Source organism: Cryptomeria japonica, chromosome 10 (genome assembly GCF_030272615.1).
Source record: "Cryptomeria japonica chromosome 10, Sugi_1.0, whole genome shotgun sequence".
Taxonomy (NCBI): Eukaryota; Viridiplantae; Streptophyta; class Pinopsida; order Cupressales; family Cupressaceae; genus Cryptomeria; species Cryptomeria japonica.
The window spans coordinates 131,380,691-131,408,629 of record NC_081414.1 but is presented as its reverse complement, the minus strand read 5'-3'; the positions used below and the strand labels follow the sequence as shown (position 1 = coordinate 131,408,629).

Genomic DNA, 27,939 nt, shown 5'->3' with positions numbered 1-27,939 from the left:
ATTGCCTTGAATCTTGCCCTTGTAAATATCAATGTCTGCTAATTTTCACCCTTATTAATTCTGATATTAGATATTGATCCATTGACTTTCTTGTCTTCTTTGATCTTATGGATGGTTCCTCCAATTCCCCCTTCTCAATTGAATTAATCTCTTCTTTATATCTTAATTTGTGGGAAGTCACACCTCTTCATAAGAAATGAGTCATCACTCTTCATTGATACCACTGTAATGTCCCCACTTTGAAATACAATTTAATGATAAATGATAATAATAAAATTAAAATTAAAATATAAAAGAATACAATTAAATATAATTAGATTTTAATTAAGTTAATGAATGGTCATAGACATGATATGAAAAGTTGTGACTCCTTGTGACTCCCTCAAACATGAGATATAAAAGGGAGAAGAGAACCTCGTTTGAGGGGATAACTTGGGGGAATCAGAAGTGCAGATCAGATATAAATAAGAAGTGCAGATGTGAATGTGAAAGGTTGTGTTCCTTTCAAAAGGCAGAAATAATGAAGAGTTGAACTCTTTCAAAGGGTGTGTCACTTGCCAAAGGGGCATACATGATGAAGAGGTGTGACCTCTCCCTCACATTGGAGGATATAAAAAGGAGAAAGTCTCATTTGAGGAGTACATCCAAGGGAGATCAATTTGAAAAATAATTTATTATTCTCAAAGGGCAGCAATGAAGAGTGATGACTCATTTCTTATGAAGAGGTGTGACTTCCCATAAATGAAGATATAAAGAAGAGATTAATTCAATTGAGAAGGGGGAATTGGAGGAACCATCCATAAGATCAAAGAAGACAAGAAAGTCAATGGATCAATATCTAATATCAGAATCAATAAGGGTGAAAATTAGCAGACTTTGATATTTACAAGGGCAAGATTCAAGGCAATCCCAAAAGTGGACATTACATATTCACACATCGCCCCATTGCAAATGGGGACCCCTACTTTTTGCTTTCTAGGGTTAGTCTTCCTGGCTTGGTCTTTTAGGTTCTTGACTATTAGCCTTTGCATTGAAGAATTGTCAGAGAGATCATTAGGATAGCAGGGTCTATTTGAATTGAGGTGGGTCAGTAGGTGGTCCAGGTCGGGGTCTCTTTGAAAGCCTTCTCTAGGTTAGGCCTTGCTCTAGTCTTGGGGTTATGTTTTGATTGAGTTTGGGAGAGTCTTTGCGTTATGTCTAGGGCCTTGTTTGATACCAATTTTATCCTTCGAGGAGCAAAGGACATGAAGATTCAGCATGAAATCTTGAGAGTTGAATGAGGAATTTGGGTGATAGTGTCAAATTCACTCCTGACCCTCTTAAAGGGTCTAGAGCGAAATCTTCCTTAGCTCTCTTTTGATTCCTATTTTGGACAAAACCTTCGTCCTAAGGCATGGATTGAGGGGAAATAAGCTTGAGTTCACCCTTAGAGACGCCTTGGACAAACATAGACATGGAAATTTGGAGAAAAGGTCAAGAATTGAGCCTCAAACATGAATTTCGCTCCTGATCCTTCCAAAGGGTCCAAAGCAAATTTCTCTAAAAACCTCTCCTGCTTCTAGCATAGGTTAAAATCCTTGATTCCACGCCTTGAGTGAATGAAAAATGGACTTATACATGCCTTTGGAAATGAGCTCAACCAAGTGAAATGAGGAAAAGTGAGGAATTTGTGCAAAAAAAGCAAATTTCGCGCTTGACCCTTCCAAAGGGTCCAAAGTGAAAAAAAATTTAAGCTCCTGACCCTTCCAAAGGGTCCAGAGCGAAATCCTCCAAATAGCTTATTTCTTCACCAAGGCATCAAATGGTGGACATACATGGCAAGGAAGAGATTCAAAAAGACAAGTCTAAAGCAAGATGAGTGAAAATGAGGAAGAACTGAGCCTAATTGACCAAATTCGCTCCTAACCCTTCCAAAGGGTCCAGAGCGAATTTCTCCATGAAGCATTATACCTTGCTCCAACCTATGAACTAATCCATTCACAAGCATTTTTGAAGGCAAAACACTTGTTTTTTATGAGGAAAGGTTGAAAATGAAGTCAATAATGAGGATCAACCAAGGTCGGTGCAAGGTTACGTTGAAGAAGCAGAGAGTTTCAGAAGAGTTAATTAGAGTTAGCTTCTCAGCATCACCAAATTGAGTATCAAAAGAGATACGAGCAAGTACCAGACAAGGTGGCATCCCAGTCATTGTTCCTCTAGTCAGATAGCTCCACCTCAGCATGTCCAGATTCAATGTACCTGACTTACCAGTGATGGCACAAACTTCGAGGCACCTACCTCGATTTCCTATTGGCTCACAAATATTGAATGCAATTCTTTCATTGGCTAAAGGAGTTTGTTGTAACAAACCCTAATTAGGGTTTTCATCTTGTAATCCTAGCCATTGATTGTAAATCAATCTGAGCCATTGAAATGTAAAGAGCTCTCTATATAAAGCTCTGGCTCTTCATTTGTAAAGGTTAATAGTTGGTTAATAGAGGTTAGAATAGCTAATAGTTAATAAAATAGAATAGCAAATAGAATAGAATAGGAGGAAAAGGCAAGAAATTGTTGCCTAAATTGTAAATGAACTCCATTTTCATTGAAGTTATGGTGAAATGTGTCATTTCTTTGCAATATGCATGGTCTCTTGTTGAATCTTCGTTTTAGATGATAGATAATTAGATTTAATGAAGGAAGTTGTTGAATGCACTCGCGTGGAATCCGCCTAGTCCAAACCACTAGCCTCTTACTAATTGCAAGTGCGCCCTGCGTGGTCAACTGGCATAGAATGAACTTAATCTCGAGTCGTTACACGTCTATTGTTCATGCATTAACTTGAATGGTGATCAGTACCTGATGGTGTAATGATTTGAATATATTCGAGGCATCCCTTAGAAGATTGCATTGAGTTGGTGTCGAATTGTTCAATCTGATGGTGAGACCCAACCCAGTAGGACTCCACCTAGTCGTTCATCCATCTTCTTGCATTCTAGGCCTTAGAGTAGACTTTCTAAGCCTTTCACCTTTTGCTATTTCTTTATTATCCCGGTGAGTAGATAGGACATGAGTTCCAGCAAATCAGACGCTCAGGCATTCGAATGTAAGTCCCCTTGTGATTCCAGCATAATCACATCACACCATAAGAGCTTATCTACACGTAGAGACCCTACATATAAGAACCTTGGAGTTATTTCGATTGATCCTTAGGCAAATCTTCAGCATTCGAATAACTTTGTTCAAGAGACGATAAGATACCTTGGTATTTTATTCTGTGTTTGCATGTGCATAAAAAACACATCAATAGGACCCCAAGCGTATTATGATGATTGCTAATCCTCCCCGCGGTTCGGCCTTATTGAATTTCATTTGCAAATGCTGCCATATCATCATGGATCATATTACTCGGTGTATCGGAAATGGTGCCACTACTAACTTCTAGGCTGATTCTTGGGATGGGCATGCCATTGGGTGATGGTGTGGATCTGGCTGACATTAAGCAGACTCTTTCGACTAGTTATGGATTAAAAGTGGCAGACTATGCAACAAAAGATGTCAATTCGGGTTTTGCCCATTTGTGGTGGAAGCCCTTTGATGGTCTTGATTTGGCAATAGAAGCGAAGAACAAACTAGTGGCTCGATTGAAGGAACAAGAGTTGGAGTTGAACGACTAAGCAGACGACATTTTTTGTGCAGCGCTAAGTCTAGGACATACATAGTGAAGCTGGGATATTAGATTAAGATTGAGGTTCGGGAGAAGGCTGAGTGGCGTAAAGATTTGTGTTGGGGTAGTTGTTTTCTCCCAAAAGATGGCACGCTCTTATGGTTGGCAATGCATAATACGATTTTGACAGGAGATAGATTGTAGAAGATTCGTATTACCAGACCCTCTAGTTGTTGTTTGTGCAAGCAAGACGAAGAAACCTATGATCACTTGTTGTTTTGTTGCCCCGTGGTTGTGGCTTGTTGGGATTGGCTACAAGGAAAACTTAATTTGCATGGCCCTAGGAATGCAAACCTCATTGATTTTTTACACAGTTGGCCAAAGTCATTTTCTAAGCATCTATGGGGCAGTATTTGGGAATGTGCTCCTTCCACAATTGTGTGGCACCTCTAGAAGGAGCAAAACCACATAATTTTAAAGATGTCGAGTGCTTGGTGGGATTTTTGTTATTAAAAGCTAAGCAAGCATTGGTAGAAACCCTGAATAACAAAGTTCTGAAATGTAGGGAGATCTTGTATACCAATTGGGATGTGCAAATTAGTTGAGCGTGGCCTAGCCTCAGGGTTCCTAATGTGGTGGACGCTTTGGTTGGGAAGGGTTGTGGAAGTAACAAGAGAAGGGTTGCTAAGTGGGTGGCACCCTCAAGTGTAAGATTGAAGTTTAATTTCCATGGTGCGGCGAAGGGCAACCTTGGTTGTGCTGGTTTCAAGTGTGTCCTACGAGACGATGGCAGTAGTGTCCGTTGGGCTGTGGCTGGTTCTCACAATCTCTCTTCTAATAACGAGGCATAATTCATGGCTCTGACTGGGGGGTTGGAAGAATGCATTAAAAGACAACAGTTAAATGTGGAAATCGAAGGTGACTCCCTCATTTGCATAAATAGCATTAGGAAAAAACAGTGTTAATTGGAAGCTGGATAGGCTGGTGAAGCGAGTGTGGAAGTGCTTAGATCAAATGAACTTATCCTTGGTGCACATCTATTGTGAGGCCAATGGTGCAGCCGATTGGTTGGCCAATTTTGGGGTTGGCATTGACTATCCGGATGGCATGTTAATTGAGATTACTAATCATGACGATTTCAAGACCATTCTCGAACTAGACAACAAATGCTCATGACTTGCGTTGCCTCCCATGGTTTTTCTTCTCGAATGATTGTTGCTTGATGCTTTGGGTTATGGGTTGGGCTGGCCTGTGGGTGGTGGAGTCCTCTTCTGTGCTTTTTGTGCCTTTAGTTTTGATTTGTTGGGCCGTTTGTGGTGGTTGGTCGGGTTCTCTTCATAGTCCGGCATCTGTTTTGTTCCTTAGGTTGTTGCGCTTGGTGGTTGCCTCTATGTTTTAGTGGGATGTGGCTAGGCAAGGTGCGGTTCCGATGGTGTTTGGCATGATGTTGTGGGTGCTCTCATGGGGAGTTTGTCTTCCTTTGATGCTCTTCTAGTCAATAGTTCCATTACAGGTGCTTTTGCTGCTACGGTTACCTGAGGAATATTGTGGTATATACCTTTGAATTGATTCAGCTCGAGTTTGCCTTGTGTGTCTTGTTGGCTTCTGATGCTCATTATATTTGGAGCTGGACTTCCTTTTCCCCACCATAGTTTGTGCTAGGTGTGCAAATAGCCTAATGTGTGCTATGTGTTGGTGTTGGAAATAAGCCACACTCGGATCCACGATGGACTTGTCCAAGAGGGGCCAGTAGCTTAGTGGTAGAGCACTCCAGCAGTGTATGGAAGGTCCTAGGTTCGAGTCCTAGCTGGTCCATGTCTCAACATGGTATCAGAGCCAGGTCCAGGCTAGGAGCCCCAAGCACACGAGAGGTGTGGCTTAAGGGGGGGTGTTGGTGTTGGAAATAAGCCACACCCAGACCCACGATGGACTGGTCCAAGAGGGGCCAGTAGCTTAGTGGTAGAGCATTCCAGCAGCGTATGGAAGGTCCTAGGTTCGAGTCCTAGCTGGTCCATGTCTCAACACTATGCACATGCTGATGTAACCATTTTTTGTTTCCTGATTAATTCAAGGAGCCACCCCCTTTGGTTGTACTTAACTCAAAAAAAAAAGGTTGATGAAGATATCTAAATATTGTGAGATGTCTTTTTCATTTATGGATTGTATGGGTTTGGTATATTTGATGTGTAGTAACTCCAATCGCCAACCAATATAGAAATCCTAGATATAGCCCTTATACAAATATTTCTAAAGCCATATCAATCTAGAATGGAGGTTGAATCGACCTACAATGCATAAATGTTGTTAGAAGCTTTGAACTTCTAGTTCCGTATGGTGATTTTGTAGTTTGACATTATTATTTTCTCCATATTTTTCAACTCCAATTTCTAGGATTTTAGTGTATTCACCAAAGTATTGAATCATTTCTAGTTTGAAGATAATTTTTCAATAATCACTAGAATATCTTCAATGAACATATTATTAAGTCAAATATGTTAAGTTTTAATGATCAGATTAGATAGAAATAATTCAATCACAAATGCACAAAATTTATCCTGGGAAAACCTTCCTCTTGAAGGTGAAAAACCCAGCAATGATGTTCCTTATTGTATTTATCAATTTACAAGATGTCTTTACAATGAATTTGCTTCACTCCTGGCATCAAACAATTTATTGAACACTTCTATCTACCATTCACAAAGTGTGAGGAATATATACGATCTGCTGTGTATGAGAAGTGCAGTCCACTCGCTGTCTATGATGCAACTGCTGTGAGCATACAAACTACTATGAATGGTTTTCGATCTTCTGTAGATGGTTATCGAACTGCTGAAGGTGTATTCGATTCAATGCCTTTGGAGAAAGAGAGAGAACTGATCTATATGTACCCACACGTGGGTGTCTTCAAGCAAAACGTCTTCTTATCAAAGGTCATCTCTACTCCAATCGATGTGACTTTCTCTGAGGGTGGCGGGTTATATAATTAGTTTATGTTTTATTAACAAACCGGTTCATAAATTGTCAATATAAAAATATGAAAGTCGGCAAGAAATATATTATTTAAATCGATGCACATATGACTTGGTCTCACAAAATGTCTAAGGCCCGAAAGGCCAATTAGACATTTAGTTTTGCTTTGTCGGTTCAGAGAAGGATACTGACCAACGCTATAAACATCAACAAAATATACTTGTCCTTGAATTCTAATTTCATTGCGGACAGTTTACCTCTAATGTTAGGATAAGGTGACATTAACCTTGCAATCATGAGCCATTCGCGTCTCAATGTTCCTTGGAAAGTGTTCCCTTGGACATGTGAGAAAAATATTTAATATTTGTACTTTATGGCTATTTGTAATTGCATTTTCAAGAGGTGAACATGAAGAGGTGATAAAGAGAATTAAAATGGACAAAACACACTATTTCCCATCTCCATATCAAGACATGAAGGGTCATGCATAAGGCGCCCAAGCTTAGGAAGAGAAAAGGTGTCCATTTGGTTATCTAAACAGTCTTCGGGAGTTACAGAGCACTTGGGATGTCAACAGACTAAGTGGCTTTGTAATTGGCACTAAAGGAGTCGTCACTTGAAGAGTTTTATTATTTTATTATTTTTATTGGCTATTCATTCTCCAAGGTGTGGGTTTTTTGCAAGTGGTTTTGGCCCCTTGTTTTGGAAAAACTGCAGTGGTTTTTCCTCACCCATTTGGCTATAAATTGGAGCCAAGGCATAGTTCATTATTATGGTTTCTTTGAGGTTTCCAAGTAGTTTTCACATGTTTATTTCAAATATAGTTTTAGATTTGGTAATCTTTTCAGATTTGTAACCACATAAGAAATTTAATATTGCAAGCTTTCTTCATCTTGTTTCTCAACATCTAATGCCTCTCTTTGATATTATTGAAGATCCTAGATGGTTCTCCATTGGATCCCATTTAAATTGTAATTGATCTTGGTTGATACATCCATTGTATCCAAATTTATTTTCAATACATTCTTTGATTGGCATGGCATGTATTAGAATTGAATGAATTAGTCTACCATTTTAGTGTTGACACCATCCTACTTATAATCAACCAATTTGGCTTGATTAAGATTTGCATTCACTATTAGTCAATTTTGCTTGAGTAGTTTTGACTCTGTTTTATTGTAAGTAGGTCAACTAGCTGTCAACATCTTAATATAATTCCTTTGTCCCCGTTCTAATTCTGAATGCTCTCACCTTTGCCACGTCAGGAATTGGGTGATCAAAAGGAATAAGAATTAGAGTGACCTCAAAAAATTTATGCCAATTTTAGTTAATGCCCTAAGAGGATTATTACGATTTGAGCATGTTTTTATTGATGAATTTTTCCAAAAATTGCTTGCTTGTTACAATTCTGCATTTTTTACAAGATTTCCTTTGTTTATGAGATAGTGAAATTGTCAACTTTGTTTTAGTTTTTGGCTCTCCAAGCTTTTTGTTATTTTCTACTAGGCTTGATCTACTGGTGAAGTAAAGCTATGATTGATAAACTATGCTAGCATTTTCTATGCCTGCACAAGGTGTGGATATTTATTAATGTGCAAAGGAAGGATTTTTGTCAGATGTTATAGTTGGAAATGTTTCAGTTGACATTTTATGTAAAATGTGGAATCAGAAACAAAGCAATGGAATTTTTTGATACAATGCCTCAAAGAAATGTGGTTTGATAGGATGTCAAAATTGTGAATTACGCACTTAATTTTCAAACAAAACTAAACCCTATTGTATACATGCACTCTCACTCTTACCTTTCTTTTGTTCTACCATTGAATTGAATTTATTTTCCCCTAAGTTCTCAATGTTTATAACCTGGCTTTGATACCAAGTCATGCCCAAAAAATTTATTTGGTTAAATCACGCTAAACATAACACAACCAATTTCTTTTGTTTTTCAATCTCTTCTAATTCAATCATTATTAAGATAATGAGCATAGAAAATATTACTAATAATCTTCTCAAGTATGTTTATCGTAAAAACAGAATTAAATATTGTAAATAACATGAGAATAACTTTCTCATAAACTCTTTTCAACATTGTACAAAAATACATTGTTCATTATATGCTTAATTAATATATATCCATCCTTACAAAAGGATTTTAAATATTCACCTATCTTTTAATCAAGAATCCAGCCAATGGAGGAAACACTCTCCTCCCAACCGTAGGGTTTGATTTTCAAACCCACCCACAACTAGGAGTTTCCGAAGATAATCCAGTTTCACAAAACATTCACAACATATGTACACAATGAATACACATTTAATAGGAGAAGAGGGGATACACTCCTTTGGGAATCAAAATGATTTTATATCTCCATAAAAAATCCATTATTCCCCCATCATTATCAACACAACAAAACATTATCACACCTATTTGTCCTCAACATCATCACACCCATACCACCATCTTCACGTCACATAAATTTTTTAGTTATGACACTCTTGCCAAGAATTTTCTTCCCAAGGAATTGTAATAATTTTTCTAGAAGAGGCTTCATTCTTCCCTCAAACTGCATACGTGGGCCTCTCTCAATTAGATTTGGAGATATTACAAAAAATATAACACACAATGATTACCAAGATATTCAATGTTAAACTAAGTGAAAATCTCCTCAAATAAGAGTTTACAAAAGCTTTATCTGTAAAGGTTAAAAGTGACAGCTAATAAAGCAAATGATAAAAGCTTAACTAAATAAATAAATAATATTCCTAGAGTCTATCCGAAAGACTAAATTGACCATTATATACTAAATTTTACAATAATGCTTTAGTACCCTCCCTTACTGGTCAATCTACTAACTACACTAAGCTTATCTCAAAATTGTACAAATTTGTCAAGACTCAAAGGCTTGGTAAGAATATCTATAGTTTTATCCTCAAAAGGACAATACCGCAACATCACTAATCCATCTTCTATAAGTTGCTTGATGAAATGACAATGAAGCTCCACATGTTTGGTACACTAATGGAAGATTGGATTCTTGGAAAGCTTTAGCACCACTTGATTGTCACAAAGCAAGGGTGAAGGCCTTGCTTGAGGCATCTTCATGTATGAAAGCATTTTTCTTAGCCATAGTGCTTCACATGTTTCTTTTACTATTCCTCGATACTCTGCTTATATCGAGGAAAGAGCTACTACTTGTTGCTTCCCGCTGGTCCTTGTGACTGCACCCGTGCCAAGACTGAAAACATATCCGGAAGTGAATTTTATGTCATCAATAGAACCTACCCAATTTGAATCTTGTAAATGCAACCAGCCTAGGGTCTTTGCTTTTTTTGTACAAAATACCAAAGTCAAGTCTCCCTTCACATATCTCAACATTGTTGCAATCCATGTTCTGCCTTTGGGGCCGTCATGAATCTGGAAATAAAACTCTTAGCTAGCTTAAATCAAGTCTAGTGGTTGTAAGATAGATGAGATTGGCCATTAGCTGTCTAAATGCTAACTCATTTACTACCTTTGAATCTGTTTTGGCTGAAAGTTTTACCCCTTTCTCCATAGGTGTAGACAAGATTTTGCAATCTATCATTTTCAATTTGTCAAGAGAACTCCTAACATATTTAGATTTAGAAATAAAAATATCAACACCTGTTTGCCAAACTTTCACACCTAGGCAATAATGTAGGTGGCCTAAATTAGTTCAAAGCTTTACCTAAATTACATTTGATTTGTTCAATCAAATGTGTCTCACTACCTATGATGATGATATCATCTACATAAATGACCAATAGAATGATCTCATTGCCCACGCTTTCCCACCACTTTGGTCTCTTTTTAGAAGTGTCTTCGTCTAAATCAGCGTTGCCATCATGACTTGGGCTTCGTATTTCCATGTCATCTGGATGCTGATCCAGGTTCTCATCAATAAATTCTTTTGGTATTATTACACGTGTCGGAGACTCCTCATGCTCAAAATCCTCCCCCCTTCAAGTGGAGCTAACAAAAGTTGAACACCTAAATCCTTAGCCTTAATAGGCTGATCTTTAGTAATCTTGATCTATGAAGAGAGCTGAAAGGGCCCAACTTGTTCACTGATCACAACATCTCTACTGAAATTCGAGCAGTCAGTGTCAACATCAATCTTCTTGTAGGCCTTATGATTTTCACTACACCTGCAAGCATGAACTTCTTACTCGTAGGGTCTAATTCGGTTCCCTTTGCATCTGGAATCCAAACATATGCAATAGAACTGAAGACCCTAAGATGACTTACTTTTGGTTTCCTCCCAGACCAAGCTTCCTCTAGGGTCTTCTCTTTCACTGCCTGTGTCAGAGATCTATTGAGAAAATAAAATGTAGTGTAAATTGCCTCAGCCCAAATTTTTTTGGGAACATTCCTATTCTCCAACATTCACTGGGCCATCTTTGTAATTGTATGATTCCTTCTCTCAACTACCCCATTTTGTCATGGAGTATAGGGTGTTGTGTTTTGCCTCTTGATTTTGTGTTTAGCAAACCAGTTATTGAATTCATTTGAATAGAATTCACCTCCATTATTAGATCTAAGAGTTATGATGTCACATCCTGACTTTTTCTGTACTTTTGATTTGAACATTTGAAATTCCTTTTGCACATCTGATTTTGAGATCAAGAAAAGCATCCACATTTTCCTATTGAAATCATCAACGGACAAAAGAAAGTACCTGGCACCAATGACTGATGCCATATTCAGTGGTCCACAAATGTTTGCATGAACACACTCAAAACTTCATAAGATGGAAAAAATAACACAAGCATAGGGGAACATATGGAACAAGGTTGAACATACCAAAACACAACACAACACTAACACTAGGAGCAAGTAAAAGGCCGAGGTTAGGTTAAAATGAATTTAGAAAATGCTAGGGGTTATTGACACTAAAGCAAACCCAAAACATAACATGATGATTTTCAATATTACAATAAATCAGATATAAAATAGCCATTTTTGCATGTCATGGTTGTATACATTCTCTTGCTCTAATGCTGCACTAAAGTGCTTCAAGTAGAAACTCTTTTTGTGGCTTTCATAGTTGTTATTATTTTAAATAGCAGTGTCAATCTTTACAGACACTTTATTGTGGAAGATCTATAACAACTAACAGACAAATATATAAGTCATCAGCATTGTCCAAATAACAATAATATACTTGGCAAAAAATTGTTATGTATGTCACTTACTGTATTGCTTACTCTAAGGGGTAAACTTTGAGGCATAGCCCACAGTAAATGAGCGAGACTTAAACATGGCAAGAATATTTTGGAATTCATTGCACGCAGCTTGTACCTTGCTAGAAATACTAGTATTGTGTTTCTGTACCTCAGTTCAATAATTTACACTATTACTTCTTTGTATGCATGCGAATCATGCGTGGTGTCTTGCATGCATTTTAATTTTAATCAAGAGAAGTGAGATAGTTCTATTTCTCTTCAAATACAATTAAGGACTTAGCTTTTTAATCTATGTGCATTGTGTTCAGTCCTCTATGTATAAAATTCTAATTATGTTGCAGATAAAACAATACTTAATTATCTTAGCATTTTCTTTGACATCCATAACACTAGGTACTTAAAATGATTGTAATGAACAGCTATCTGCACTTATATTGTTCAGGCACTTCGTTCCAAATCTTACCATTGGAGCACCTGTTATCCAGAGCTTGAGGAAGCATACACAGTGAGTGAAACTTTTTATGCAAATGTCTTTTTATCCAAGTGAATCAGGAATGGACATTGTGTTATGCTTGTGAGGGTATTTCAATCATATGCAAAAGGCCATATCTAGGCAAGTTTCTTCAATTTTCTGTTGGTATTCTGTTTTTCATTGGAGTTAATAAAGTCTACATGCTGGCAGCGCATTTCTGGACTGCCATCTGATGGTTACAAATCCCCTTGATTACATAGAACCATTTGCAAAAGCTGGAGCATCAGGTTTTACTTTCCATGTGGAGGTTACTCAAGGTATATTGCATGTGGTTTGAGAAAAAAGTATCTAGTTGTTGTATATATTCGTAATATAATGGGTTGAGAGGCAAATTTTCTAAAACTAGCTTGTCCTATTTCTCTTTAGACAATTGGCAAGATGTTATTAAAAGGGTCAGAAATGCTGGCATGCGCCCTGCAGTAGCATTAAAGCCCGGAACACCTGTAGAAAACGTTTATCCATTGGTATGGAAGTTTTTTTTGTTTGTACTTAAGTTTTCTTATATTGTTGTTGTCTTGTTATTTTACCTCATGAGTTTATGATTTTTGTTTCCCTTTATAAGTGAATGGAAGATTGATCCCTTTCTACTCTTCATAAAATCATAGCATACAAAAAATCTTCTTGTATGTACCATAAATAGATCAAATTTACTGTTACTTGTAAATAGCATCTAACATATTTACACTTATCAGACAAATTTGGAATATGTCAAAGAAATTCTCTATGCACGACAACATAAACAACTTCTATAATAAACAAATCAAGACTTTTCCTATAGTATCATATTTAATGGCAAGGATCGGTTTCTATATAGAAGAATTTATAAGTAAGTTTCATGCTAGCTGAATGAAGTAGAAAGATCTTATTGAATCAACAAGGTTCATAACTACAAAAATAGAAGCCTAAATATATGAGTATTTTGTATTTGCTAAGTTTTCAGTTCTGTTATGGGAATTGGTATGGGTTTGGGGTTCAGGTAAGCTGGTACAGCAATATAAAGTTTAAACTATACAACATTGAAAATACATTTAGTATTTGATACTGTGATACTTGATAGTGATAAAGACAATTGATAATTTAATTTTATATTTAATATGGGAAAGCATTAGAAAATTTGAAAATATAAATATAATGAAAAATCTTTATCTCAGTCTTTATCATAAGTTACTGGTCCTAATTTGGGTTCACTGGGTTGGGTTGCAGATTCAGTCAAAACAAAATTGGGGCTGGGTTCATCCATACAAAAACATATAAAACTCATACACACACACACAGTTCACCTTCATTCAATCCAAATTTCCATTATATTCTCAAAATATTTATATTTAAAAATTAAAACCATAAAAAACCCATCCTAAATAAATAACATATCTGTATTTAAACTTCATTCCTTAATAAACAAATAGAAAACATATACTTTAATAATTTAAACTTCAAAATTAAAAAATCTAGAATTCCTTTATATATAAGTTGTTGAAGCTCCAAATTCTTGCTATAAAATAATAAATAAATAAAATTCTGTGCATCCTTCTAGAAATAGTATATTGAAAATCTTTAAACATGAGCATTGTATAAATTAAAATATATGCATAATAGCAAATTTCCAAACATAAAAGGTGTAGATTCAATTCATGGTGCTTGGGGTGCATGTTCACTGCCTTACACAATATATTTGACAAGGAAATTTGCACAGCTTCAATTAACCCATTAAAATACTCTGCCCAAACAAAGATTGAAAGAAAAATAAAATACTCACATTGGCCGTTCCTTTTGTCTGAAATTGTTACTGAGAACAAAAAGTTGGGTTCATCATGTGTATTGAAACAACTATTGCTAGGAGTTGCATAAGGACGATTTTCCAAGTGAGGAACAATGGGACAAAGGATCAATTAAAAAATATAAAAAATTTAAAGCAAATGGCCAATTGTTGCAGGTTCATTGCAGAATCCATCAAATTCTATGGATTCAAAATAGGTTTGCCTGAGTTCATCTTACAAGGCAAAAACAACACCCTAGCCATATCCCCTATCGAACCAAACCAAAATCCAAACCAGAAGTGGATTGTACCTAAATAGGGGGTGTTTCAATCAAGAACTAAGAACATAATTTCTGTGAAAGCATCTAGATCTGAGTCATGTTGGTGTATGTTTTATCATTAACCGAACATTAGAATAAAATGTCAAGGACACTCTACTCTCTCTTGAACAAAATCACTACATATGCCAAGATTGCAAAGAAAGACCACACGGTGACTCCAAGATTTATATGTGCAAACGGGCAACTTTATGTGGGATAGCTTCCTTGGTTATGTATGCTGAAATACAAGGGGGACTTAGGCTCAACTAATACTGATCACAAGTTAAGACTTAGATGAATATAACAATAAATGTTCTCTCTTTTTTTGTTTGGATTTTCAGATTTGGACTTCATAAAAAAGGGTAAAAGGATAGGGGTTTAGAAGTTCTATACTACTCCTAAAAACTCGGGAGACGGTAAAGATTAGGTGAAACCAATTAACGATACTCTGCTTCGCCACACTATGGACAACTAGACAAAGTAGGTGCAATCTTCTAAGGTTGTGCTTGATATTTTCAGACCTTGAATGATCCATCCAACGAACAATATTCACCCAAAGTAGAAGTTAAGCATCCACGGTGTAAGCTCAGGCTAACTTAACGCATTGAAAAAAAATCATCCATTCAAAGAAAGTATGAGCAAAAGTTTCACCAATTTGCACTATCAAATCCTTCATTCATTTAACAGCTTTGAAAGCAAAGTTACTCTAAACAAAACTATTCTATGTTGAAGAAAGATATGCAACCATGCAACCATGTGATAACAATAAAATTTCAAAGCAAGCTGCGAATGAACTTATATTATCAAGATAGCTCTAAGCAACAATTTCATAAATCTCTCCACCACACTGAAATGAGAGAATGAGAGTTTATATAAGGTTTCTAAAAACAAATTTTTGACCGAGATCAATCTAAGATCAACGGCTGAGATTAAGATAACACAACCCTAGATAGAGTTTCCCAAAATAAAACCAGAGATAAATGCATGCTAGACAAGTGGCGTGAAGAGCTCTCTCCAAGGAAGGTGCATCCCTCTACTCTTGAGTGGCAATGTGTTTGATGAATCTGGACATGATTGGGCCAACCTCTTCCATGGTGACATGTGGTAGCATATTGATCTTGTATTCCCATCTATCCAAGCCGTCTACACAAGCGGCAAATGCAATCTCCCATTCCAACTCTTGTTTTTGAGGGCATCCAGGATGGACAAGAAATCCAATGCCTTGGTCAAATTCTGCTTCAGGACTAGTCTAGTGATGGCAAAGAAAATTTCCAGAGTTCTCAATTTGAGATTTTTCAGCCGCATATCACTTTCTCGGATGGTCTCCTTTTCAAGTAAATCAACAGTTACAAGGAAAATTTTGCTTTGTATTTCTTTAATTTGCTCTTTGGCTTGGTACTATTAGCCTTCACCCTCTCCAGGACTTCGCTCTGTGCAACCAATACCCAATGCCATGCGTTGAAGTCATATGCAACCTCTGCTGCAATTATCTTTCCATCAATCAATTCCTGTTTAGGCATTCCTTTCAACACCTTGAGGCATGGGATAATTCTATCGTGAACATCCTGAAGGTCAACCCATGCTTCTACCATGCTCTCAATTCTGGAGAGCAAAACGAAAGTTTGCTCGTATGTTAGCATCAATCTGTCCATGAATGTGGTTGCTTCTTCTCTTTTGCTTGCCATCCATTCTTTAGTATCTCTTGCCGTCACTTTTTCTTCAAAATTTTCAATTGCTTCCTGCGAGAAGTTCATAAGTGGAGGAGTTGTTGGATTTCCTTGGTTAATTGGCTTGGTCAAGTGCTGAATGTATTCCTTCGGGTGCTCAATTTCCTTTTTGTATTCTCTCTTCTTTCCTACCTCTTTATCCAGTCTTGCCTTCATGGAAGCGATTGAATTGTTTAAGTCTTCCACCTCTTGACCCTTTGTAGTTGGAAGCCGATAAGGACATCCGGCAAACCCCTGGACTCTTATGTATGTGAATCTCGGAAACTGGATAAATCAGGATCCATACTTGCTTATTAAACTTTTGGCTTCTAGAGTGAGTCTCTAATGGGTTCCTCCTTGCAATGTTCTGGTGATACACATCAGGAACACATCATTTACCGGCCTGAAGTGGGCCTTCTCGCTCAACTGCAGTTGTGGATAACAGTCATAGGACTTATACTCATTTTCACCGTTGCCTACCACGCCTTTGCTAATCAATCAAGTGTACCTCAAATTTCTTGCCAGCAAGTAGACTATGTAGGAGCTCATGTAAAAGGACTTCGTCCTTTTCAAATTCTTCAGCTGTTTGTCAAGATTATCATTGATTATTCGGGACCAATTGAACATTTTAACACCTATGGTGATCTCATCAATGAAGTAGTACATCTATGTTTCAAATGGCGCACCCTGAGGGCTGCCCATTACTTTATTCAACAACAAGATGAGATCGCCATAGTCTTCTTTGATATCAGTGCGGAATAATTTCTTTGGTACCTTCTTGAGACTGGGTCTTGGTTTCTCTAGCCTCGACTTATTAACATTGGTTGCACAGAGTTCAGGCTGATCTTCATAGAGTCTTTTGGTTTCCTCCTTAGTTTTATAGGAAACCCTGTTGTAGCTTGGAATCCCGAATGCTTCTCGAATGCCTAATTCTCCAAGATGAGCCAAGACTCTTCCATCTGGTGCAACAATTTCTCTTTCTTGGTTATTGTAGTGTATGGCACATTCAACCATAAGTTCTGCACATTCCATAGCTGGGGGAAATCCAGCCGCTTGGACGATGCCATTTCTCATCATCCGGAGAGCAATAGGTGTTGGCAAAAATCCATCTAACCCATACATTCTCTTTCTGAAATCTTTGAAGTCTACGTGCCCGAGGTTGGTGTCCGTGACATTTTTCCATTTGGAATTGTTTTTTGATTCCGGCTGCAACCCTCTACTAGCAAACTTTATTTGAGCTTTCCTTGAAGGTCCTCCTCTAGTTGTCATCAACTTGTAACAAACATGAAAAACTCAACATTACTTTTGAGAAGTTTAAAGTTTTTAACTCTGATTTTGGACGATTTACTCGAATTTCACTTTCAGCCTGCCAAAAGGCTAAGATTCTGTTAAAAATCAGGCTGAGAAATGGACAAATTTGAGCTAAATACTCAGTAAATAAGTGAATAAGACAGAAGAAATCAGTCAAAACATGAATTTTTTGAACTTCTAGAATTTACTTTTGACTGATTTTGGCAAAAATTTGCCTTTAATTCTGAAAATTCTGCCTTTAACTCAAAAAAAACACTTTATTTTCTGGAAATTTTGTCCTTCACTTCAGAAATTTAACTTTATCTCCTGTCTTTCACTTAGAAAATTTACTGTTTTAAAAAAAAAAAAAATCCTCCTTCAAAAATTTATCTTTCACAACCTTGGAAGAGAAAAACTTTTCACCATCTAACTTCAATTTCCAAACCTGAGGAAGAATGTATTTGAAAAGGACAAGTCGAATAGATATAGAGTTGGAGAAGTTCGATTTCATGTTGTTGTTTTTTTTTATTTATTTTTTGTTTTCCCTAGGTTCATCGAACTTGGACTTGTTTTATCTCTCCAAAAATGGAAACTTAATCTTCTCTATGGGGCGAGTTGGCATGGAACCTTCTAATATCCTTCTCTCAAATTCGAATTTTTTTCCAAATGTTGGATTCTATTTTTATTTTTTTTGAAAATTTCTTCCAAGTGTTGGAAAAATATAAAAAATATTTTGTGTTAAATTTTATTTTTCCAACTTGGTTGAACTTTTATCCATGTTGAATTTATTCATGTGCCAAGACACTTTCACGTGTCTTTCTTAGGAGGGCGGACTTTCTTCATGTTTTGGACGTTGTTTTCAAGTGCTAGGTCGAACTTGAAGATAGTTTGGACATTGCCATGGTCTAGGCGGAGTTGAAGACTTATAAGACACCCCTCTTGGTGGACTTCACCTTTACTTGTGCCATTTTTCTTGGCGGACTAGGCCTTTGTTTCGCCATCTCCTCTTGGTGAACTTCACTGCCGTTTGGATATTGTCTTTACCTTGCTAGGCGGACTTCAAGACCTCTTGGACACTTAGCCTTGGGCAGACTTTGATGTGCTTCCAACCTTCCTTGGGCGAACTTTGCCTTGTACCGGACATTGTCTTATTCCATACCATGGCAGACTTTGCCAATCTATTGTCACTCCCCACCTTGGGCGGTCTTGACCTTGGTTTAGGCATGGCAGATTTTGTGTTCAACTTGCCAAGGCGAACTTGGCACATGTTTGGCCATCTTCTTTGCTTTCCCCATGGCGGACTTTACCCTTAGGCGGCCATTTTGTTATCTTGGATGGGGCGGACTTCATACATGTCCAACCATAAGGTGGGAGGACTTCATCTTGATAAGCCGTTCTTTTATGATCACGTCCTTGGTGCAGACACTTGATAGAACAAACCCTTACCTGGAGATTCTTTCTTTCTTTTTACACTTGGAGATGTAAATTTTTTATTCTGAAGACATGAACGCTGTCCCTATGACCTATGGGACCCAATCCTAGGTCTACTTCCAAAAAAGTAGAAAAAACAAAAAAGCAAAAAAGCAAGCCAAAAAAGCTGCTTCCCGGATTGGTCTCAAAGTGCCAAAAATAAAAAAAGAAAAAAAAAAGAAAAAGAAAAAAAACAAAATTTCTAAAAAATAGGAAAGTATCAAAATTGACTCAAAGCAATTGCGATCTTCATCCTTCAGGCCTTCTGAGTGCTTTGGTGATGTCTAGACACTGATCGGGGCATGATTTCTCTATTTGACCAAGATGACCTCAATTTTTTTTTTAACTCTAAACTCTTGAAAAAAGGAAGACTTATGAAATAGCGGAGCTAAGACAAAACCCTAAAAAGCAAACAACTGGGGGTCCCCATCTGCAATGGGGTGATGTGTGAAATATGTCACAACAAGTCATAACTTGGTTGAACTTCATTTGAATTACAAGCATTTACAATCCCACCCCCACTAGCTACATTGTGTGTCTACAATAGATGCATTTTAGTTGACACACTCAAGGGTTATATCCTAATTCTTCATTACCCCTTGGTTCTAGTCAACTTCCTTATGCTATATGAGGTGCAAGTTGGAATAGATGTAGATGCAAGTTATACTAAATTGAGAGGATAAAGGAGTATGTAATTCAATTCCATCCAGCTGAAGAAGAACTCACAACCTATTGAAATAAGAGAAAAAGTCAATACAATTTAAAAATGACAAGGAATGGTAAGAATGTTAAAGATAAAAATTCCTCATTTGTGAGAGAATTTTGATCACAAAAAGCTAGAGGAACATTTAACTTTGCCCATGGAGCTACTAGCATGTATGAGTATCCATCTTGTATTTGTCTCAAAGAGTGCAAATACTATGATCTGATGATAGATGAACTTGGCAAATTTAGTCCTAATGTTAGCCACCACTTTTTGATTTGAGAAGTTTCAAAATGATTTCTTGTATCCTTCAGCAACTTCACTGTCTCTATATGGTGTTCTACCAAGCAAATGAAGTATCTTGGTTTCTTAATATTTGGGAGAGAACGCATATGCAGAGAGATGCAAGGGTCTAGTCATCTTGTTCCAACAATCAAGAATGATTTTTTCCACTCTTAGGAAAAATATTTCTTCAGTTTCATTCTCTTCCTTTGCTGTTATGACCTTTATTTTTTCTAACATGAAGGCCATGCCTTTATTTTTTCTAACATGAAGTCCATGCCATCAGACTTTTCCCAAAGACAACTGATCTATATTAGAAAACATACTAGAAAACTTGATCATACTCATCCTGAGCTCAATGAAACTCAAGATGTAGTCCACAGATCACACCAATCATCATCAAGGGTCAATGATTTATCCTTTTTAGCCCTCTCTAAATTTCATTGCCTCCACATACTCCATTGGTTACCAATGACCATGGTGCTCAACTGCTCTCACACCTTCAGAAGTCATCTGAAAACAATTGTGTGTGATTTGAATTGAGCCTTCACAACCTAATATTGTGTAAAAACAAGTGTACAACAAATAAATTTTTAAATAAGTAGATATGTTTTAAATGAAACTCAAAATAACTATTGAAATTTCATAAATTTACTTTCAACAACTCCAAATTGAAGAAAGTCCTAAAGATGCCTTGTGACATATGATGTTGTGTCATGAATATCTAACTCTTTAATCTCATCACCCTTGATGTATATTGTTTGTCATGCCCCTCCCAAAATTAAGACAAATCAATTTGTTGGCCAACCCCCCTTTTGGCACCCAAATCAGAAATTAAATAGCATACAAATAAATAAGTTTATATTAATTTATGAGGGCCGACTCATGTTGATGGCTGACCTGTTTTGTTAAACTAATTAAATTCAAATTGCTTAAGGCCGACCTTCCTAGAGCCAGCAAAACAAATAAATAAATATAAAATGCTGCTATGGCCGACGTTGTGAATTATGGTGCCCATTTTTGGGGAAGATTAATTTAAAATAAATGTTTTTATCTCTTCCATGGCTGACCTATGGTTGAGATGCAACTGTTGGTGAAAAGACATCTTGGAGCTGTATAAAAGAGAGATGTTTGTGGATCATTTTTACAACTATTCATTGCATATCTTTCCTATTTCAAGAACAGATATTGAGAAGAAAACGTAGCAGACTTCTGAGTAAAAATTAGACATTTGGGGGAGCAAATCTACAGCAGAAAAGATTAGAATTATAAGCAGAAAATAAGATATATCAGTCTGTCCTAAAAGCAGAAATAGCAGATCGAACTACAGCAGAGACACTCATTTGTAGCAGACCCGATCTGAATAGTAACATATCTATTTCTTGTGGTATGCAGAGTTAATTGTTCAATATACCTATGTATTTATAATAGTTATATGTGGATGAATGTATATATCTAATGAATGCATGAATTATTATATACAATATACATATATCTATGCATTTAATAGTATATGAAGTTTGAACAACTATACGACTCTCTACTTGCAATAATTGATCATGATAGGGGAGGAAAAGGAGTGCAAGGAGGGGGAACAGTTGTGGATCCATCACTAGGTACACCCACCTCATGAAGATGGTTAAGGACCACATGAAGCCAAGGGGGACAGCATTTCCGCTCTTGGGCCTAGGGTAGATGGTCATTTTAGGGCACCCTATTGCAATCTCCCCTACAAACCCTATATGGATCGGTTATTGGGGTGAACTCAAGGGACCTCAATCAAAAAGGTGTAAGAAGGATGGCATGATGAAGGGGAACAGCTATGCAGGCCTCACTAGGTACACCACCTCATGAAGATGGTCAAGGGCCACATGAGGCCAAGGGGGAAAGAGTTTCCACTCTTGGGCCTAGGTAGGGGATATGTTAGGGCATCTTATCATGTCTTCTTATCTCAAATCTTCGATATGGTTGAATCCCACATATTAGTTTGGATTTTCTATATGTTATGAATATATGTTCTCTTTAACCCTAGAAATGGATGCATCTCATAAATTACATCTTCATTAAATCTAACTTGGTTGTGGATTCCAAAACAAAATTTATCTCAACTTAATCTAGGGTGAGCATTATATTTCTAACTACATTATACTTTGTCTCATGAGTGCCAATGTTTTGTGTCACCAATTTAAGGGTGTGTAGTGTGTACAATACACAATGTCTAAAAAATGTGCTCATACCTTTTCTCAACCAAAGCACCCTTTTGCTCTTTAATTGTTTGCATTGTTTTTTATGACTTAGATAACTTTCAAAGCACCCACCATCTCTATGGACTCATTGATGATTTTGGGAATAAATTTCGCATTATTCACTTGCCCCTCACAATCAATTGCCTTAAAAAAAATGCTCTTTTAGGGGACACTGCAATGACATTATTTAAAGGTTGGTTTTCTCAATCTTTCCATCCATCAAGAATGATGGACAATCCTATTTCAACCCATAAATCCTTAATTGGTTTTAGTGATGTCTTTACAAAAAACTCTTTTGCCAATAAAGTGGTTCACACCTTCTCATGTCTAGGACCAATGTAACCAGAGGGTTTTCAATCGATAGCTGTCACCTCTTCCTGCTAATATGATGATCTTACTAGGTTGAAAGGAAGACCATTGGTGTAAATTCAACATGCATTATATTCATCTACATTGGCTCGAGCCTCATTTAGAAAATGCCTTATTCAATGCATCTCTTTTGTGGGAAGAAAAAGAGGTATCTTCTTCTTGGATAGATAGTGTCTCCAAGAAAGGATGTGAGGCAGCCACTATTAAAGGAGATCTTGTAGGTGGCTTCCCTAATCCCTTCTTCAGTAAAGGTTGAGATTTTAATTTTGCACTCATTCACAGTATTAGCTTCTTGTTCTTTCATGCATGCCATAATTAGTTCCTTTGTCAACCACTTCTTGTTTGGCCCTTGACAAACTCTAATTTCATGGCAGTCATAGCACATAAGAGCTTTCACTCAACCATACAAGCTCTTATACTAGATCTTGCATTGCTTAGAACTCCAAAGAAGAGCCCTAATTTTTGGAACTAGTTCAATCCATGTAACATATTTCCATAAAGGAGATGCTTGATCATATTATAAATTGTATATTTGTCTCAAGGGCCATTGAACTTGAACTAGTAGGCATTCTAAATAGATTGTTATAAGAAAAAATTTAAAAATGAAAATGTAACCTTGGAGGAGGTAGCTCAAAAAAACAAAAAGACAACGCTGCAATATTTATAAATGTAATAAAAATAGTGTTTCATGGCCGTTGGGGACGGGGGGATGGGTTTCAGGGACGCAGGGACAAAGGGCCTAAGTTTGGGGACGCAGGGACGCGGGGACGGGGGGTGGTCGTGTTGATATAGTTATACATATACTTATAGTACTTGAAAAACTAGTTGTGAAAAGATGTATAACAGTATAAGAATTACATTTCAAATGAAACTATAGGAAATTAGTAAAATTATAAAATAGGAAAATTTGAAATACTAAATCAAAATACGAAAATTTCTAAGTTTTTTCTCCTCTTCAGCTAGCTGGTAAAAAAATCAGAATTAGAAATGTGAATGAAATCAGTAGTTTTAGTGTTTTTTGTATTGCATTGGGGGAAGGGGTGGGGCCCATGTCAAATTAGGGTTACCCCCCAACCCCCAAAAAACGCTCAAAATTGAAAAAAATAAAAGTTTCAATTGCTTTGACGTGTTCAAACGGGAGACTCCTGCAAGTCTCCCTGCCTCTCAAGAGATGCCTGGGAGTCTCCCAAGGAGTCTTGGAAACACTTGGGAGTCTCCCAAGGAGTCTTGGAGATGCCTAGGAGTCTCCCAAGGATTCTTGGAGATGCCGAGATGTCTCCCAAGGAGATTTGGAGATGTCTCGGTGTCTCCTAGAATTCTTGGAGACACGGAGACGTTTCCCCGTCCCTGACAGAGCATTGGTGGCAATGGCGGGACGGCGGGAGACACCACGTCCCCGTCTCCCTGTCTCAAAAATGTGGGTCTGAGAGGGGGGGAATGCGTTTCCCTGAAACATTGAATAAAAATTAAAAACAAGCACAAAATTTAAATGTTTTTTAAAACATCTAAAGAATTTTTTTTAAATTTGTTTTTGAAAAAATCTTTAAAACTTGAAAAATTCTCACAAAATATTTACCTTTGATTGATAAATGTCCTTTGTGTAAGCTAGATCCCTCCCCTAGCATTTAGCAAATGTCTTTGGCACCTTTGCAATCCTTCACCTTCAGAAAGAAACTAGCAAGCTTGCAAAATGAAAAATTGTGAACTTAATGTTAGTGGATGTTTGTGCTTGCAGGCTTGTGTTTGTGAAATGAATCATATGCAAGTGTTTTGGGGTGCATTTAGGTTTTCACTCATATTTTAGAGTTGAAAATGCACATTTGGTTGTTAAAAAAGGGTTGATTGGATTTTTTTTTTAAATGTCTTTTATGGCCTATGGATTTCCCTAGGCATAGTTGGGCACATACCAGGTACCTTGTGGGTTGTAATGTCCCCTACCTGATTAACATAGTTAATCTATTTCAATATACTAAAATTGATTGAGAGACTAATCATGAAGCCAGTCATTGTTATTCTTCAATTTATTAGTTATTAACAAGCGCTTATTTATCTTCCTCATTAGATGATTAATTTCATTATTCATAGTTCTTAATATAGATATTAGACCCTGCTACTACTTCAGTTCTAAGGGAGAAGGGTATATGTATGTTACCAAAGCGCTTAGAGACCAAATACAATAGGTTCCCTCAAAGTTTACAGGTCCAAGCCCTTACCTATCTTGGGTCAATACCCTGAAGGCTTATGGGTCGCTAATCCCCACCCTATCTTGGGGCTTAACCAATTGCTTGGATTTAGACTACCCCTCTTTGGAACATCTCATTCCCATCTTCTTGAGTACTGACAGTAATAATTTGATTTAGACTATAAGTATACTAATTTCTTATGTATTATGAATATATATGAAATTAAGTATGACTGTCATACATATTGCAGTCCATATTAATATTAACTATTAATTCTGCATAAGAACATTATTGGGCTTCATATATTAAGCATACTTATTAAACACATCCCCATGCATACCACCAAGAACAAGGGTGTTACTGCCTGTAACTTAATAACATTTCTGATTTGATCTGATCAATGGTAATGACACTAGATGCTTTGATTCCTTACCTTTATATCTCTCAATGTGAGGGAGAGGTCACGCCTCTTCATCATGCATGCCCTTTGGCAAGAGACACACCCTTTCACCATTAGCACCTTTTGAAAGAGTGCAACTCTTCGTTATTTCTGCCCTTTGAAAGGGACATAACCTTTCATAATCAGATCTACACTTATTTAAATCAGATGTGCACTTCTGATTTCCAATTTATAACCCTCCCAAATGAGGTTCTCTTCTCCCTTTTTAATCTTATTGTTGAGGGAGTCACAACTTTTCCTTCCATGTCTTTTGACCATTCATTAACTTGATTAAATTTTAATTAATTATATTTAATTATATTCTTTTATATTTTAATTTAATTTTTAATATTTAAATTTTATTATTATTATTTATTATTAAATTCTATTTCAAAGTGGGGACATTACATGGGTTTGTCAAGGATGAACCCACGAGTTACCAGAGCAACAAGGCACAAGGCTGCACCTTGTCCGTCTCATTCACAAACCAATGCCTACTTCCAACCCACAACCAATTCAATCCAATGGCAGTAGGGAAACAAGAGGAACCTAGCTAATTACTAATTAGTGTATTTGTTGTTCTTTCTGAATATAAGAGAACTCATCTATGTTTTTCAACATCTATGAGAACTCTATGCACTAATATGCTGATCTAGAAAAAATCTAACTGGTAGTTTTGGGCAAATTTTTGAATTTTTTTGAAAATCTATGTTCTTGAGACCCTCTAAAGACAAAATTAGGCAACACAGCCATTGGAGCTTATGCCACGGTCCAACCAGATTTTGTTTTAAAATGACTTTATTGATTTTGATACAAACTGTTCAACCGAATTGTTTAGGTTATCACCCTATATAAACTTCGTAGTTTGAGTATCAGGCTAGAAGTTATGATCTTAACAAGGGGACCAAAATTAAGTAACTCCAACAAACATTTTCAGGTTTATAATAAGTTTGTTTTTTACAAAATTGTCCATTTCATCTTTTAAGGACACTAGTTGCTACTGTGTGTGGTGACTATTTGATTTTCATCAAGAAATCTTATTTATTACTTCTAGTAAGTTTTCTTTTTCTTTTATGTAAAGCGATAATAATGCCTTTGAAGCGTTTAAATATGTTAGAAAACATACATTTATACTTTTTGAGTTTTCTCATTCTATATAAGCTCTTAATTGAAATAATAATCTATTTTGTTTCGCTATTCAGTAATTGTCAATCCCGTTTTGTTACTAGTGTAATATCCCATGAATTTCTAGTAGCATAATTCAGGTCATATTCAAATGTGATATAATGCCAAGCTAATATAGAAGGTATTATACATCAATATCAGTAGGAACACCAACTCATAACTTTAAACAAGATTTCTCAAAGCATTTTTGTGGAATAAAGATTTGAGTGTTCTAAAGCAGTCTTTTAATGCTATATTATGTGGTAAAGGAAATATAATTGAAAGACCTTTAAAGGAGCATTAAAATAGCAGAATCAAATATATGATTCAAGAAAAATGGCAATCGATAGATTTCAATAAATTGTGGCACACAAGTTTCAATGAGCAAAAATTTTGTTTTATTTTCTTATTAAAGAGGTACTGACTAATAGAATATTAAAATAATGTTAATTTTAGTATTAATGCTCAATAGTGTATATTCTATTTTAGTTAGATCGTCTTCGATCTTCTCAGCAGTTTCTTATTAGAAACTTGCTATTCTTGTAAATATTCTTGTATTATTTATGAGCGTCTTGCTCATTCTGTTAATATATCGATTCTTTGAAATCCATTGCGTGTCTGGCATTGTTTTATGGTATCAGAGCGGTAGTGATCTTGAGCGGATTTTTTCCTGTAATTCACATTTTCGTGTGAGGACCTGTAATACACGTTTGTGTGTGAGGACCTATAATTCACGTTTTTGTGTGAGGGCTATCGCAAGGTTTTTCTGTGTGTTTGTGCCCGCACTGTAACTCCCGCACGACCTGCAACCCGCGACCTGCAACCCGCGACCTGCAACTCTCGGCGTTCCACGACCTGCAACCCTCGGCGTCGCGACCTCAACCGGCGGCGTCCGCGGCTTTGTGCGCGCCCTGCAGTCGATAACACTGTTTTGGGCTTGTTTCTGTGGGTTCAAAAAAAACGCGTGCGGCCATCTCTACTGGTGGCGCGACTTTGTTTTCTTCCCTGTGCCAAGTTTCTTTGGTCTGCAGATTTTCTGGGCGTATCATGGCTTCCACGACCCTCTAGTTTTTCGATTAAGGTGTTTACCTTCAAGTTTTTATCGAAAATAAACTATTCTTGCAGATTCTTGGTGGGTTTTTCGAACCCTAATCTGGGTAGTTGTCCGTTTTTTCTAGGTGCCTGGATTTTTGTGCCTCGATTTTCGAGCCCACGGATCCAGATTCTGACAGCAGATTCCTTCTGGGTTTTTCGCACGAATTTCTGGGTTGTCTTTGGATTTTTCTGGGTCAGCCGAGAATTTTTTTTGGGAAACGTGCAAATGGCTTCTCTAACCAACTTGATGTTAGAAGGCAGTCAACGCTTTAATGGCAACAATTACAACATCTGGAAACAGCGTATGTTGACCATTTTTGAATATAGGCGTCTTGACCAGCTTGTTTTGGGAAAAGAGCTCAGTTTTGGTACACCTGGTGCAGATCAAGATAAGTTTGATGAACACAATCGGGAGATAGTTATGCTTCTCAAACTCTCAGTGATTGATGATCAGTTACCGCAGATTCCTTCCGGCAAGACAGCTTCTGACATCTGGAAGCATCTGAAGGAATTGCATGAGACATCCGACAAGAGCCGAGCATTCTTTCTAAAGAATCAGCTGTTCT

The 27,939-nt window shown here is 36.9% G+C and overlaps 1 protein-coding gene across 1 annotated transcript in view; it reads left to right on the top strand.

Annotated features, from left to right (window-relative positions):
- Window positions 1–12,165: 12,165 nt before the first annotated feature.
- Window positions 12,166–27,939, top strand: part of LOC131030896 (ribulose-phosphate 3-epimerase, cytoplasmic isoform) — a 50,936-nt gene continuing 35,162 nt past the window's right edge. Inside the window, exons 1-3 of the mRNA XM_057961850.2 lie at window positions 12,166–12,323; window positions 12,501–12,607; window positions 12,717–12,814. Of these exons, the coding sequence (XP_057817833.2) occupies window positions 12,523–12,607; window positions 12,717–12,814 (183 nt within the window). The 5' untranslated portion in view covers window positions 12,166–12,323; window positions 12,501–12,522. The remainder of the gene's footprint in view (window positions 12,324–12,500; window positions 12,608–12,716; window positions 12,815–27,939) is intronic.